At 47.0% G+C, this 17,334-nt stretch overlaps 1 protein-coding gene across 2 annotated transcripts in view; it reads right to left on the bottom strand.

Moving 5' to 3' along the window:
* Positions 1 to 17,334, bottom strand: part of BRPF3 (bromodomain and PHD finger containing 3) — a 538,751-nt gene that overhangs the window by 25,539 nt on the left and 495,878 nt on the right. For both annotated transcript variants that reach the window (XM_078644347.1, XM_078644348.1), the window contains exon 11: positions 3,998 to 4,095. In XM_078644347.1, coding sequence (XP_078500473.1) covers positions 3,998 to 4,095 — 98 coding nt within the window. The remainder of the gene's footprint in view (positions 1 to 3,997; positions 4,096 to 17,334) is intronic.

Genomic DNA, 17,334 nt, shown 5'->3' with positions numbered 1-17,334 from the left:
GGAAAACAGGCCCCTTTTGACTGATGGGCCGGTCATCGGTATCTCTTTTTCAGCTGTTCCTCCTTCCACATATTGCCACCCAGCATGACATCCTCTCTCCGCTGTCCCATGCAGTGCCAGCAGGCAATCCTCCGCTAACAAAAGTTCTGAACAGTTACGCATAGGTTAAATACTGTACATAACCGGGTGCTTCTGATAAGACACTTTTAAGGTTACGCTGTTCCTCCTGGAGTCCCTGTGATTATTTGGTCTAGTCTTCTGATGGTACAGTCAATAACATTAATAGCAATAATTTGTTTATACAGCTTCACTGACATTCTTCTCGCTTAATCAATCAAAACTGAACGTACCTGTCCTCGGCATGTTGTCAAAGCCATTATAGTCAGAATTCGTTTTTATTTGGGGATGTAGGGGGTGGGGGCTGGAGGGGGATGTGAAGAATATACCAAAGATATGGGAGGGTTATGGCGACTGAGTAACACATTACAAGGAATAAGACAGAGCGTAGATCCCACCCTAAAATGGGTAAGGCCCATCTGCTCAGAAATTAGTGACCCAAATTTAAATATGTGGGATCTCAGGCCAGCTCACACTTTTCTGAACTCTCACAATCCGGAGCCGTCCCCTCTGCTCTTACCTTCTAGGGTCACTTCCTTCCCGGCCCGCTTCAGCGCCTGCACAGCTTGGTCATGGGTGGCCTCGCGGAGGTCGCAGCCGTTGACGGCCAGGATTGCGTCGCCCACGCTCAGCGCGTGGCTTTGCTCCGCCGCCAGTACCGGGAAGATTCATGGAAATCAGGATAGGCATGCGGTTCTCGCGCCCGCCCTTGATGCTGATGCCCAGCCCGCCGGACTCCTGCTTGAGGACCCGCACTGCGGACGGGAGAGTTACCCGCTCCCCGCCCAGGGCTCTCCGGGACGCGCCCAGGGCTCTCCGGGACGCGCCCAGGGCTCCCGGGGGCGCCCCCGGGACTCCCTTCCGTGCCATTGGACAGTCCCTGCCCCTCGGAGCCGGGTTCGGCGGAGAGTGCGAGGGTGTCCCCGCTCAGCTCAGCCAGCACTCTCACCCAGCGCTCCCGCAGCAGCAGCTCCAGGAGGCCCTGCTTGGAAGCACGGGTCCACACGGCCATGGCCAGCGGCTCAGGGTCTGACTCCCGCCAGAGCTGAGCGCTCCGCCTCCCGCCGGCAGCTCCCACAGAGCCGCTCTGGCACAGCAGCGGAGACACGCGGAAGCCCTCAGAGCCCCGCCCTCTACTGTATTCATTATTCATGAGATGTTTCTATATTCATTATTCATAGCAGGGTGTAGCTGCTTTGGAGGAGCCATGGTGGCTGAACGTGACCCGCACAGTGTTCGTACAGCCCACCCCTTAATCATCATTATTCATGAGGGGGTAAACGTCCTTCAAGCATTTCCATTTCCACTAGTACAGTACAAGTGTGCCCCGCCTTATCATCAATATTCATGAGGACGCGGATCACTATCTCGGTGACAAGAAACCCGCTTCCCCATGAACACAAAGAAAGGACGAACCAAAAAAATAATGATCGTACTTGGGGAACAGAGATGAAGGACAAAAATGTAACCCAAACTTTACTCCACAGAAGAAAGACTGCTCATTTCTTTCATGAAAAGACAAGTCAGGTCCCGGGCCGTGCTGTGATTGGCTGACGTCACGGGGTGTCCCGGGCTGGCAGCCAATCACAGCGCGGCCCGGGAAATGACGTCACTGGGGTGTCCCGGGCCTGCAGCCAATCACAGCGCGGCCCGTGACACACGTCAACAAGGGGCGGGCTTAAAAAAAGACCCAGAAACGCCCCCGAATCGCGTTTTCTCTTGAAAACGTGATTGACGGGCAATCTCTTCCAATGGCTAGCCTCCATTTATGGAGCTAGCCAATGGAAGAAGGGGCGGTGTCAAGTCGCCACTATAGAGCTAACATTAGATTTCGCCCTTGGGCGGAGCAACTGCTACGCAGTTGCAATGCCAGGGCGAAACCTAAAAACTGTGAGGCGATGCTCCTCCGCCTTAGTAGAGGAGCCACCACTGAAGAGAATCACTTTCAGCGCTGGTCTTCATATCCTGGGTTTAGGTACTCAGTAATAACCCGTTTCCAGGCTCTGGCCCTTTTACACAGAGCCGGGGATTCTCTGCTCAGTGTACAGCCAGGCCAAACACAGCAATTCATCTATGAAAAATGAAATGGTGGGAATAATTCTGCAATCTCCACTAAGAGCTCCATATTTGTGGAGAAGGATAAGCAAAAAAGGAAGGTGGATGTTTCACCATCATCTTGAAAAACTATAAAAGAAAAGATCAATTAAAAAAATATTTCATAAAAGTCATGAAGGTTGCCAACAAGTGAACCTGCTGTATCCGATTTACAGCACAGACTCCCTTATATTTGAAGAGTTGACACCGCACGATGGCAAAGGTGTACAGGTGTGCACCTGATTTTCTTGGCTATCACATATGGGCACTTTTGTGACTTGAATGGCCATCAACAAATGTTCAGACCCGCATCACCCTACTTTCTAGGCCACACAACTGCTCCTGTCAACCTCCAATAGTTTTCTATTACACCTCAGTTGAGGAATCTCCTTTTTTGGCTTATCATGGTCAGACTCCAGGCCTTCATCAATTGTCCTTTAGATTCCTCTTTCTCTGTCACTTCTGGGTTGCTTATCAAGTCTCCACATCTGGTCACTGGGCCGTCTAATGGCAGCCATGTCTGAAGGCTGTAATACACGTATACCAATAAACCCATAAAACACATCATGAATATATAAGCTACTGATGGCGTATAAGGGAAATGCAACAGAAGGAAAATGTTACATACCATGTAAGCATCTGTTCGTAGTGTGCAGTGCTGTAGATTCACATGCTCTGCATACTCATGCTATCTAGTGTTGGGCTTGGATGTTGCAAGTTGTTTTTGTTCGAAGATGTCTTTTGAATCACTGGGTGACAAGTGTGTCCTCCCTATGAAAGTATTGAGCATGGGCACTGATTAAATTGTTAGATTGTTTTTCGCATAGGAGGTGAGCATATGTATCGCCAGGAAAGTGAGGATAGTATGATGGCCATGCATATTATATGTATGAGGATTAAATGGTACGGATGAGGACATGTGCAACCTCCACTGACTCCTGGGGAGGTGGATGGATGCATGTCCATCTACAGCACTACACTCAACAAACATATGCATAGAAGTTAAGTAACATTTTCCGTTTTTAGCAAGTGTGGTGTGGCTGTACATACAGAAGTTCTGCATAGACTGTAAAGTAGTACCCGTAAGCGGTGGTTAGCCAGAGGAGAATGCAAATGCCTGATGTAAGGTTCTCTAGACTGTTTTGCCAATTGTAGCCTGCCAGCAGCCTAAGACATCAACAAAATATTGTTTAGATAAAATATGTGGAGTCGCTGCCTTGCAAATATCAGCTTTGGACATATTTACTAGGAAAGCAACTCTTGCATCTTTCTTATGGGTAGAGAGTGGTCTATGATAAACAGGCAATGGTCTTTTAGCTTTGAGGTGGCAGATTTGGGTGCATTTGCCAATCCATCTAGATATGCCTGCTTTCAAATTGACTCAATCTTATGGGGATTAGCAAAAACAATAAATTGTAGCTGAGTTTTACGAAAAGCTTTGGTTCTCTCAATGTAATACATTTGAATTCGTTTAACATATGATGTATGAAGAGCTCTTTCGGCAACAGGGTCTGGGTGAGGGAAAACGGTAGGGAGCTCTACTGTTTGGTTAAGGTGAAAATGAGATGTGACATTGGGAAGTATATAAGTGTACATTGGGAAATATATATTTTTCTAAATTATTAGAAACATATATATTTTTCTAATAATTTACTCCTCGACTTTGGTCTTTTTGCATGTATATTTATGTCCACTCAGTTATTCATTTCCTAAATGTTTTATTCACACAACAGTACCTCCCAAGTATGGCAGGCTGGAAAAAGAAAGAAAGACCGGGAACGCTTACCAAGGCAGGATACGAAGGGTATCCTCGACACTTTGCCCAAACAAGTTCCAAGGGTTCTAGTTCAATACCCCTCTCAAATGGCATCAAAAGGTTTCTTCCTGAAAGACACAAAGAAAGACTTAAAGAAATAGACTAGAAACATCACCACAATCTCTAGGTACTGTTGGAATATCCAGTGCAACACCATTGACATGCATTGTCAATAAATCTGCAATGAAATGTCAGATACTACCACGTCTATGGACTCTCATGACCCACCATTAAATTCATGTACTGTAAAAAAAAAACCCTAACCATTTTCCACACCCATGTATCACCAGCATCCACCATGGTCTCCAAGAAACATAAAACATCACATTATGGTTTTTAGACAACAACAGTGCCACTGTTAACCCCCAGGTAACGCTTGGAATCCCCCACAATAATCCTCAAGTGCCACAAAAGACTTTCCCTCTCCCCACCCTCATACAAAGGCTTTAACAGAGAACTACACGTCTATGAAAATCCATAACCCACACTGTAACAAACCAATCAAAAGACCAAGTTTCCTCCAGACAGAACACATATTATAAAGAAATTGGTAACCTGCAGTGTTTGTAAAAGAAAATTCGAGACTATAACAAAGGTTTGCATCTGGTAGCAGCAGTTTTGGATTGGCCCGCTGGGCACTATGAGCTGGCTTGAAAGAGCCAGTGTTTAGGTCGGTTCTTTTGGTAACTTGGGCTGTGAAGAAATTTAAAAAGGAGGGGAATCACAATTTCTTTTTGAGCTCAGGGTCTGCTGGCACCCAAGAAACTCTTCTAAACTCAGGCATTTCCGAAAACTAGACACCCAGGGGAGACCAGGATGGTGTTGCTTGCATCAATCCCACTACGTTTACTTAATTGACCTACTTTCATGGATGTTGATAGCTGGATATTTGGGCCAGAGCTCAGCCACCATCAAGGGAAACCAACCAAAGGAAGACATTTTTTTAAATTAAACACTCAGGCAAGTCCAGGGTGGCGAGACTTGCGTGGGTCCCAAAACTTTCTCTTAACCACAATGCCATGTAAACATCAAACTTCGGTTAAAATTTAGGCCTGGGCGTTAAATTACATGCCGTTCATGGAATTTGGGTAATTTCGCGTTCTGCGGAGAACACAGAATTGCCCAAAATTCTGCATTCCGCGGCTTTGCAGAATTGTTTGCTTGTTCGCGTTCTCAAAATGCGTGTTTGTGAGATATTTCCCCCCGAGCCCGCAAACAGCGTTCACGAACAGGAAAAAAGCATTGCGAACCATCAATTCCACGTGTTTGCAGAATTTCTGCGTACTCACTGAGATTTTTTACCATATCCCGGAGCTTTGCGCAGCGCAACTAAGCAAATTCCGCCCACCCCTATTAAAATTGCACATCTTCGTCATATTTCTGAGGGGGTAAAATCAGAAATTTGCAGGATCCACAAAATTCCTACCACCCTCCGTTTCCACACTGCTCCCTATAAAAACGGTACCCTACTTTTGTAGCCTGGCCTAGTGCCTGTGACAGAAACAGGTCAAGTCAGCCAATCTGCAAAGTCGAGATGATCTTCATATCATCCCAGGCGTGACTATTGCCTTGGTAGACCGTCTTGCAGTGGACACATGTGCAGTCTTTTGTGCAGCATGACCGCTAGACATTCGGTAAATAACCTTGGGTTTGTTGTGAACCTGAAGGGAAGAACTTTTAACTGGTAGTGTTGTCCACTTACCAGAGAGCACAGGTATTGGTGTACGCAAGATGGATGGGGATGTTGAAGTAGCGTCCTTCAGGTTAAGGATCCCTATGTGCTCCCCTTTGCACAGCAGTGTAATCATGCTCTGTAGGGTGGTAATTTTGGAAGGCTCCAACAGGATGTAATTCTCGAGAGGCTTGAGATCTAGCATGGTCCACAGGGTTCTAGCCTTTTTCGGTATGAAGAAGTACAGGGGGTTGAATTGTGTGGAGGCACTGGCTTGATTGCATCTTTCATAAGAAGGGCCTTATTTCCTTAAGATGGTCTTGATACAATGCACAGCAAAGAGTTGGTATGTTTGGTGGTGGTGTGTGGGACTTAAAGCAGTACTCTTGGCGTACTACCTTGAGACCTATTGGTCTAGGGTATTTCCTCCCACTGACAAAAGAATAATTGCAACCTTCCGCAGACAGGTATTGTGTGATTGGGGAATGAGGGGCAAAACCTTGCTTTGAGGTGGAGGCAACCCCGCTGCAGCCACCTTAACCTTTCCCTCACTTGTTACCAAGGTAGCCACCTCTTCCAAAGGCCTTGGACACCTGGCTTTCTAGAAAGGGTGGTTGCTGCCGGTATCAATCTGAAACCGGTCCTAGGATGCTTGTTAATAGTCCAGGGAGGACCTGGCCTGGCAGTTCAGTCTGGACGGTTCTCCTTGGGTGCAGGGTCAAGACAGATTTGCATATGGCTGGGTCCAAACTGGAATGGCATGGTGAGCAAAAAAACGATGGATTTAGGTCCAGATCTCTGTACTGGGGTGAATGTATGACATTGTTCTGCATTCTGTCCATTAATTGTTCTTTTTGCTATCCATTTAATAAACAAGGCTGATGACTTTTCTCCCCCTCCTTATGAAAAGTAGCTTTAGCCATTGGTGTCTATAGGGTCCCCATGGCTTTAGGTGTTTCCGTGTCCTTTTTTATTTTTTTCGAGAATGTTATCGAACTGGGGTCCAGACAAATCTTCTCCATCGAAGGGAACATTAATGAGGTGGTGTTGAACCTCTGGGCTGTACCTGGACACCCTAAGCAATGCATGGCAGCAGAGAAGGATGCTAGTATTCATCTTCTGTGATGTGGTATCTACTGACTTAAGAGCACAGCAAATGTTTCCACTGACAAGCATTTCCTTCCACTCCCTCTTGCGAACGGGTTATGGGAGGTACTTTTGAAACCTTCGAATCTCCCCAAGACCACAGAGTGACATGTAAGAATTGTAAAGATTGTGGTTTTTTTTTAATTTGTACAAAGTCTTTTGTTCATTTTCATAACCTTTAAGGAAGTGGTGTAAGTGGCATCACTTCATGACTTGAGAAAGTGTCTCATGCCAAATCACGTTGCACCAATTTCCATTAAATTATTTTGATACCTTGCAAGGAGTAAAATGAGCCCTAGATTGTCCAAATCGGCCCAACAGGGTCCAAGTTATGCCCTTCTAAAGGAGAACGTGGAGCTCCACTGCCGTTCTATCGGATTCCCCCAGGGTGGGCCAGGGTCCAGGGGAGAGCTGCTGTGCTAACGTGTTAAGTTGGGAGAGGGGGCGTGCGTGTGTCTCCCCTCCCCATGCTTCCATCTCACACGGGGACCCCATCCCCCGGGCTGACTTAGGGTAAAGGGGCCAGGACCCCATCACCGGGCCCCCGTGTGCTTCCTGAGGAGGGGGCGCCGTGCTTCCCAGAGAGTAAGGCCAGAGGAGGGCCACTGCCTCGCCCGCGTGGTCCGCTCTCCCTGCTCCCTGTGCCTGTGGGGAGAGGGAGGCGACTGCGGAGGGCTGCCGTTTGCCAGCGGCAAACCTCTATACCTTTTGCCGGCTCCTGCGGCAGAATGCGGGGGTGCTGCTGGGGCGGGGTGCTGCTGGGGCAGGGAGCTGGCGAGGACATCCGGGGCTTGGCTCCCCGAGCTGCCCTCCACCACAGACCACTGTTGAGGTGCCCGGTGGGATGGGCACCTCCACCAGACCCAGAGGAACCCATTCCTAAAGCCCCTGCGGATCTCCCAGATCAACGAGAGAGCTGATACTATGTTGTTCATTGCACTGTGGAATCCAGCCCCATAATGCTTTGCGGGGTCTTTGGTTTTGATTGAAGTTTTGCCCATAACTGTGCTTGGGGTGGTCCTAGGAGCATGGGACCACCACTAAATCATTCAGCGTGATGTGCTCTTTCTGTTCAGGTCATCTACTTACTCCTCGCCCTAGGTTAGCGGGACCCCAAAATCATCACCTCCCTCATTGTTTGTTACAATTCCAATCTCACTCACTTTTTGGGGGATTATATGCTCTTCAGCATGTTAAGGTAGGTTTACTTAATCACAAGTGTTGGGAGGTTTACAAATGAGTATTGCATTTTGTTTTGGTAAGATGTACTCTAATTGGGTTACAGGTCAATTAAGAGTTATACTGACATGACTATATTGAAAATAACATAATGGTACATGTGATCTCACATTGAAAATGACAAATTGGTTTATGTGATGTCATAACAAGCGCCTAGTGCGGTGGGGTCTGATGTGTTATGTGCCTTCTCAATGACAAGTGCCTAGTGGCACAGTGTTTTATGTGATTATGGGCCCATGTGGTTTACATGCATCTTTATAACAAGTGCTTATGTTATGTGGTGTAAAAGTGCTTTACATGGTACGCATGTATGGCGACATCTGCAATAGTGGAGACGAACAGGAACATGGCTTGGATGATACTCTAGTCTCACCTTTGTACAGCCAAACAGTCAAACTGCAGGTAGAGCATGATTCCTCACTTCTGAATGTTGAAGAAAGCTCTTGCATTTTCAGTCTGGCTTTCAGGGATAGAATAAATGTTTTCAGATCCAGAATGTTTATGCTGATGGACAAATCTGTTCTGCCCCACACAATAATAATGGACATATACTTATAGGGAACCACCAAAACTTTGATGAAATATTGATGACTGGAATTTATAGATGCTGCAGGCAGAAGGAGCACCCATTACAAAACAGGGATCATGGGCCCAACATCTTGGTGTCAGCACTAGAGATATGTGCATTGTAAGAGGTTAGGAGAGATTGTTTAGCAACTATCTCCAGTGCTCTGCAAGGTAAAGCTGCAGAGAGCATTTGTGCACTTTGTACGGGATCTTCTCTGATGCAAGATGCCTGTGACCTATGAAGCAGTTCGAATAACCAAGACAATATATATCAATGTTTTCCAGGAAGCTGAGCAAGGGTCTAACTGATATATAATATTCTCTTTTGAAGATAGAAGTGCAGGCCAGGCCCAATTAATCATGTTTGTGCTGATCCTGAGTAATTTACTAAGAAACAAAAACTAAATTAAGTCATGAAGACCAGGCTGGCCTCTGCTAACTCTCTCTCCAAATTTCTGATTAGGCAATTACCCAGGTATGGCCAGAGTAGAATTTTTTCAGCCACATGAAAAGCAACCACAAAGTTCTTGGGGAAGACCACGGGGATACCCTATGGCCAAGGATTAACACCCTACATTTTAAGTGTTTTTCATCTTAACGTCCACCTAGGTTCTTTGTTCCTTCATTACAGTTACATTGCAGTTAAGAGCCCGTGTTGTACATGGAACACTGCCAGTTGACATCTGAACAGGTGAAAGGCCCTCAGCAGGAAGCAACTAGTTGAGATCGTAATTACAAAGAATGGGACAGGAACCTACACTCATTGTCGGCAGAAGCAAATAGTGTAAGCAATACTCGTGCTCCCTAAACTTGTTCTATTATTCCTAAACGAAGATGGCTTCAGAAATTGCTAAAATGCCAAAAAAAGGCCTGGCTGGGGAGGCTGCAGAGCACAGCCATTACTTAACAATGATATGACCCAGAAAGGATCGCTAGGAGATGGGAGGCAAGTAAAATCTCCCATTTTGAATTCGGAGAGGCAGCAGGCAAGATCCTCGCTTGGAAAATAAAATCAGATCAAGCGCAAAACTATATCAGAGAGCTAAGGGTGGAGGGTGAATCAGCTCCCTGGATTTCCAATTCTGATATTGGGAGTGCATTCCAGGATTTCTTCCAGGCTATTTATAAGGAAGACATCAGTGAAGATTATTTAGCAAGAAACTCTTGGCTTCTTAAAATTTCCATGCATAGACTTTCATCTGAGCAAAGAAGGCGTTTGGAGGTAGAGATTTCGGAGGAAGAAGTGAGTAAGGTCATCGGGCAAGTTAAGCGAGGGACGGCGGCTGGCCCCGATGGCCTACCGGGGGTACTTTATCGGGTTCTTAGTGAAGCTGTTATTACAACTCTGGCGACTCTCTTTAACAGTATCCTCTTGAAGGGGGAGGATGCTCCAAATTCATGGAGTGATTCAACAACAGTTTTGATCCCCAAACCAGGGAAAGATCCGACAGAGTGTGGGTCTTATCGCCCAATTTCACTCCTCAACACTGACTATAAAATCTTTGCCGCCATTATGTCTAACAGGTTGGGGGTGTAGTAGACTCAATTATACATCAAGACCAAAAAGGCTTTATAAAAGGGCGTCAATTAGCTGACCTCAGGCACGATCTAGTCGGGGCCATAGACATCGCCTCTACCTTCTCTCTTCCTTTGGCCATCCTCACTTTGGACGCAACCAAGGCCTTTTATAGGGTGAACTGGCCTTATCTGGCTGGGGTCAAGAAAAAAACTCAATCTAGGAGACAGTTTCTGTCGAGTTATAGCACTCATGTATAAGGCCCCAATAGCTAGATTGCTTGTTAACAACGTTTTGACGGAGGCCTTCAAAATTACAAGGGGCACAAGGCAGGGCTGCCCGGTTTCCCCCCTCCTCTTTAACCTTTATATCGAGCCTTTTGCTCAGGTTCTTAGAGAGGAGTCTAATATTCCCTCGTTTAAATTTGGAGGGTGGGAAAGGCGGGTAGCCCTCTACGCAGACGACATTCTTATTTTTACATCTGACCCTGACCTAGCATTTCCTACAGTTATTAAGAGGGCGGAGGAGTTCGGCAAGGTCTCGGGTTACGAGGTAAATGCAAATAAAACTGAAATAATGGCCTGGAACATCACTAATACACAACTCGACGTGGCTTCCTCCATGCGATATCTCGGAATTAGAATTATCCAGGAGGTTGGCAAAATCGCTGAAAACAACCTAGATCGGGTCTCTAAAGAATGTCAGAAACAGTTAAAGTCATGGGCCTACCTCCCCTTATCCATCTTGGGGAGGATACATTTAGTGAAGATGTCTATTCTCCCTAAATATACATTCCTTTTTAATACAATCCCCTTGGCCTTTGATACTAAACAGCTAGATAAATGTCAACGGGAGGTTAATTCCTTCATTTGGAAATATATAGCCACTAGATTAGCGTGGAAGAAGTTAAGGCGGAGGAGGGAAAAAGGATGGCTGGCACTACCTGACCTGCAATATTATGCATGGGCCTTTCAGCTCTCGCACTCTGGAATGCTTTTGAAAACACCCTCTAATACATCGAGAGGAGGAATGTTTTGGGCCACGCTAGAAGGTGCTGATCTACCAACTGACGGTTTCCTGTTTAAGTTCGGGGACCAAAATTATTTCAAAAAAGTAAAATTACAAATTCTCCAATCTTTGGCTAGAGCTTGGTCATTAATCAGAAAGAAAATAGGGCTTTACTACTTTTCAAATCTTGCACCTTTGTGGGACTCTACAGGTACACCATCTTGTCTTCAGGACAGTTTGGCGATTCCCGTGAAGGACGCCGCGATTTTGAGGTGGGGAGACTTGCTGGCAGGGGGCTTAATGTTGTCTTGGGAAGAGTTACGGGAGAGAGTAGGCCCCGGCCTATCGAGGTTTAAACATATGCAGCTTAATAGTTGGGCTCCGGCTCTGTGTAGAAAAGGTGTCCCCCTGGGGAAAGTTAGTAACTTGGAAAATCAGCTGCTGCCTTGAAACGCGTTGGGAAAATAAAAAGTAATTTTACCTGGAATGCAGTTTCCGGTTTTCTTCTGCAATTTTTCCTTGTGATCAGCTGTGATTGGGAGTGCGTCCTTGAAGCATCAGGCTTACCTTGGAAAACATATACATATATATATATATATATATATATATATATATATATATATATACACATACATATATATATAAAATATGTGAGGTCATAAGCAGTGCATTGCGGGGTGCGAGTTATAGTTAGCTCACTAACTATAACGGCTGGATTTTTCTGGTTTTGTACGAGTGACACCTGAGCCTAACTATAACGTCTCTGTGACCTGTGATTTTTTCAGTGAATTTCTAAAGATTTTTTTTCCCGTTTCCGAACTGTAACATCCATGTAACCTTTGCTTTTTCAGGGAATTTCTTTGGTTTGCAAACGAATATGCTACTTACCAGTATGCATCTGTTCTTGGCATGTAGTGCTGCTGACATTCACATCTATGCATAGATCGCCGCCTAGTGTTGGGTCCGGATGATTGCACATTGTTGTCCTGGAAGAGTCTTCGAAGTATCACGAGATAGGTGGCTCCTCCCCTGGACTACAGTGCGCATGGGCATCCTCTCCATCCTCAGATTGTTTTTCGCCATTGTGGCAGAGATGGAGTGTAGTACAGTAAGTGATGACCATGCTAAGAGTAATTCTGAGTGTTGCAGCCGCGACAGGCGCCGGGCGGGCGATGTGAATGTCAGCAGCCCTACATGCCAAGAACAGATGCATACTGGTAAGTAGCATATTCGGTTCGAGGCATGTGGGCTGCTGAATTCACATCTATGCATAGAATACATAGCAGTCCCTCCATTAGCGGTGACTGCCTGTGCCAGCTGAAGCAGTCTGAAAAAGTGTTTTTTAGAACAGCCTGGCCTACAGCTGCTTGCTGTTTGGAGTGCACATCTACGCAGTAGTGTTTAGTAAATGTGTGTATGGTAGACCATGTGGCTGCTTTACATATTTCTTCTAAGGGAATGTTCCCCAGGAAAGCCATGGATGCCCCTAACTTCCGTGTGGAGTGGGCCCTTGGGGGAATAGTTAAAGTGTGCTTAGCCTTTTGATAGCAAATTTGGATGCACTTAACGATCCATCTGGCTATACCTGCTTTAGAAATGGGGTTGCCTTTGTGTTGCGGTGAGAAGGCAACAAACAGTTGTTTGGTTTTTCTGAAGTCTTTTGTTCTATCAATGTAGTACATGAGAGCTCTTTTTACATCTAGTGTGTGGAGCATTCTCTCTGCCACTGAATCTGGGTTTTGGAAGAACACTGGTAGTTCTATTGTTTGATTCATATGGAACTGTGAAACCACCTTAGGCAGAAACTTAGGGTTAGTGCGTAGTACTACCCTGTTGGAGTGAATTTGTGTGAAAGGCTCCTGGATAGTTAGTGCTTGAAGTTCACTAACGCGTCTTAGCGATGTGATTGCTATAAGGAAAGCTACTTTCCACGTTAAGAATTGTATCTCGCATGAGTGGAGAGGCTCAAAAGGGGGACCCATCAGTCTGGTAAGGACCAAATTTAGGTTCCATACAGGTGCTGGTGGGTGCCTGGGCGGAATAACTCGTTTGAGTCCTTCCAGAAAGGCTTTGATGGCAGGCACTCTGAAAAGCGAGAGATGCCGCCTATTTTGGAGATAAGCTGCCATTGCAGATAAATGTATACGAATGGAAGCGTAGGCCAGATTGCGTTTGTATAAATGTAATAGATAACAGATGATGTTTTGAGTAGATGCATCTAGCGGATTAATGTCATTATTGGAACAATAAATGACAAAACGCTTCCACTTGGCTGCATAGCATGCTCTAGTTGTGGGCCTCCGTGCCTCCTTTATGATATCCATACAGTCAGGAGGCAGGTTGAGGTAGCCAAATTCTAAGACTTCAGGAGCCAGATCGCCAGGTTGAGCTGTTGCGGATCTGGATGCTGAATGTCGCCATGGCTCTGCGTCAAGAGTGTGGGTGAGAGGTGCAGTCTTTGATGCGTACCATGGAAAGTTCTATAAACGTGGTGTACCATGATTGGCGTGCCCACGTTGGAGCAACCAGGATGAGAGTCATCGAGTGTTGCCTCAGTTTGCGTGCCACTAGCGGTATTAGAGGTGCTGGTGGAAAAGCGTACGCAAATTTGCCTGACCAGTTCATCCATATCGCATTTCCCTGCGACTGTGGATGTGGGAACCTGGCGGCAAAGCTTTGGCATTTTGCGTTTTCCTTTGTGGCGAATAGGTCTATCTCAGGATGACCCCACTGCTGGAAGTACGGGTGGAGTACTGATGGATGTATCTCCCACTCGTGCATCTGGTGGCTGTGCCTGCTGAGCAGGTCCGCCATCTGATTGTCCTTGCCTGGGAGTTGTTCTGCCATGAGGAAGATGTTTCTCTGAATGGCCCACTTCCACATGCTCTGAGCTAGATGAGACAACTGTGGAGAGTGTTTGCCTCCCTGCTTCTGTATGTAGTACATGGCCGTCATGTTGTCCGTTCGGATCAACACCACTTTGTTGCACAAGTGTACCTTGAAAGCCTTCATTGCCATGAAGATTGCCATCAGTTCCAGAAGGTTGATGTGCATCTTCCTTTGCTGTACCGTCCATAGTCCCTGCACTGTGTAGTGGAGTACATGAGCTCCCCATCCCTGGAGAGATGCGTCCGTTGTCAGAATAATCTGTGGCACAGGCTCTTGGAACGGTCGGCCCTTGCAAAGGTTTTGTGGATTCCACCAATGCAGAGAGTTGTTCGCACGACCGGTCACCAACACTAGGTCTTTCAACTGTCCGTGAGCCTGGTTCCACTGACGTGCTAAGCACTCTTGAAGCGGACGCATATGTAGTCTCGCGTGCGGGACTATGAAGATGCAGGAGGCCATCATGCCTATCAACTGCATGAACACTCGTGCTGGAAGCGAGTGTTGTGGTCTGAATTTTTGTATCAGCAATTGAATGCTGTTGATTCTCACTGAATTCGGCTGTGCTTTGGCTGCCAGAGTGTCGATTGTAGCGCCCAAGTACTGCCGTACGTGTGCGGGCTGAAGGTGGTACTTTGGATAATTTAGTGAAAATCCCAGGCTGTGAAGTAGGTGAATGGTGTGGGACATGTGGGTGGCACATTGCTGGGCCGACTTTGCTTGGACAAGCCAGTCGTCCAGGTAAGGGTAGACGTGGACATTTTGTCTCCGCAGGTGTGCAGCCACTGTCGCTAGGCATTTGGTAAACACCCTGGGTGCTGTCGTGACTCCGAAGGGGAGAACTTTGAACTGATAATGTTGATTTTGAATGGTAAATCTGAGGTATTTTCTGTGTGACGGGTGTACCAGTATATGGAAATATGCATCCTTGAGATCTAGTGTTGCGAGGAAATCTCCCTGACTGAGCAACGGTAGGACCTGCTGTAACTTGAGGATATGGAAGTGTTCCGAAAGGATGTACATGTTTAGGGGCCTGAGGTCTAAGATGGGCCTGAGGGACCCGTCCTTTTTTGGGATTAAGAAGTACAGCGAGTACACCCCTGTACCTATTTGTTCTACAGGTACGAGCTCTATGGCTCCTTTTTGCAGCATGCTGACCCCTCCTGCTGCAATAATTGCATATGCTCTGCGGACATAGGACGGTGTTTTGGGGGTATGTTGGGTGGAGTGGATGTTAACTCTAGACAATAACCGTGCTGGATAAGCTGTCTTACCCACCTGTCAGTGGTGATGGATTTCCAGACTGGCAGGAACTGTTGTAGTCTCCCCTCGACCGGTGTTATGTGGTCGGGGGGCAGCGACAAGACGTCACTGTTTGTTGGTGGCGGAGGATCGGGAGTTGTTGTTTCCACGACCTCTGCCTTTGGCGCTGTTTCCACGATAGCCGCCCCTATTGTTTTTGCCATAGGTGGTTTGCGTGGCCCCTTTATTGTATTGTGCCTGCTGGGACACCTGTCCTCTGGAAGCTCCTCTATTGTTGGAGCGACGAAAAGAACCACCTCTGAACTGCTGGGACTGAAGAGCTCCCATAGACTTTGCAGTCTCAGTGTTCTTTTTGATTTTCTCTAAGGTGGTGTCCACTTCTGGGCCAAATAAGTGATCAGGGTTAACTGGTTGATTGAGAATGGTGGTTTGTATTTCTGACTTGAAACCAGAGATTCTCAGCCAGGCGTGCCTACGTAACATAACGCTGGTGTTAATTGCCCTGGCCGCAGTGTCAGCTGCGTCCAGTGCACACTTAATGGATGCATTAGAAATAAGTTTTCCTTCCTGAATTAGCATTTTAGCTGCCTGTTTGTACTCATCTGGCAAGTGTTGTAACAGGGTTTCAAGTGTATCATAGAGAGCCTTGTCATATCTGGCTAGGAGCGCCTGTGTGTTGGAGATTCGCCAGACATTGGCCGCTTGAGCTGCCACCCTTTTCCCTGATGCTTCGAGCACTTTTGAGTCCTTGTCAGGGGGAGGAGCATCCCCCGTGGCTTGTGAATTTGCTCGTTTACGAGCATTGGAAACAACGATAGAGTCAAGTGGTAACTGTCCCTTGATATATGTAGGGTCGCCAGGTGCAGGTTTGTATTTCTTCTCAATCCTGGGGTTTATTACTCTGGCCCTCGTGGTGTCCTTAAAGATGTCTCCAGCGTGTCTCAGGGCACCTTTTAGCATAGGCAGAATTTTGACAGTTCTCTCAGAAGTGGAGAATGTGTTAAACAAGAAATCCTCCTCAATAGGGTCAGTATGGAGTTGGACATCGTGATTTTTTGCTGCCCTCTCAATAAGTGCGTTGAACGCAGCTGTGTCTTCTGTTGGTGATGTTTTAACAGTATAGACATTGCTGTCAGTGTTAGGACGTGGTTCCCCTGGGTCAACAGCGTCCGCCCAGGGTTCATTGTGTTCGTCTGGGTCTACAGGATAATTGTACTCCTGATTGTAAGCCTCCTCCGCATCTGCATCTGAATGTGTGGGCGAAGTAAATTCTGGTTCTTGGCCACATGGGTGCAGAGGTTCAGACAGAAGAGGTGAAGTTGCTGAATCCCTCTTTTTCTTTAATGGAATTTTGTAGGACTCCATTGGCTGTTCTGGGACGATTATCCGCTTGTGAATGGAAAGTCTACCAGTTTCAGCGTCGATGAATTGCCTCGGCTGGTCTTCCTGGAGAGGCGGTCGATGCTTAATGGCCACTTCAGTTGTTGTAGACTTTTTCCCCATGGACACCTTCCTTGCTGGCTCGATGCCCGTAAGTGGGGCGAACGCTTTAGGTGGTACCGGCAGTATAAACTTTATCGGCGCCGACGCCTTTGGAGCGGTGTCGACCGATTTTGGGGGTGGAGCGGCCTTTGGTTCGACAGCCAGGGCTTTATCCTTTATACGCTGCAGCGAGTCCGACACTTGCTTCAAAAAAGAGGCGGAAGGCCGTATTGACTCGACGGGATCTTTAGAGCCACGGTGTTTTGTGCGCTCGATGTCCTTGCCGACTTTGGGATTGTCGAGTCGACGCTTAGGATCAATAGCGTCCTGCGCTTTGGCTCCTTTAGCGGTATCAACGGTGTTCGGCGCCGACCTCTTTGGGTCGATGTCCACGACCTTTTTTTTCGGCGCCCCGGATTTCGGCTCGACCCTTTTGGGCGGCTTATCCGGCCCGATCGCACCCTGTGGCGGCGTCGAAGCCGACGGCTCAGAAGCCTTCAATACGAGCAAAGTTACTTGCACTTTCGC

The sequence above is a fragment of the Lissotriton helveticus genome, chromosome 5_1 (assembly GCF_964261635.1).
Source record: "Lissotriton helveticus chromosome 5_1, aLisHel1.1, whole genome shotgun sequence".
NCBI classification, from domain to species: domain Eukaryota; kingdom Metazoa; phylum Chordata; class Amphibia; order Caudata; family Salamandridae; genus Lissotriton; species Lissotriton helveticus.
This window is presented reverse-complemented; position numbering and strand designations above follow the sequence as displayed.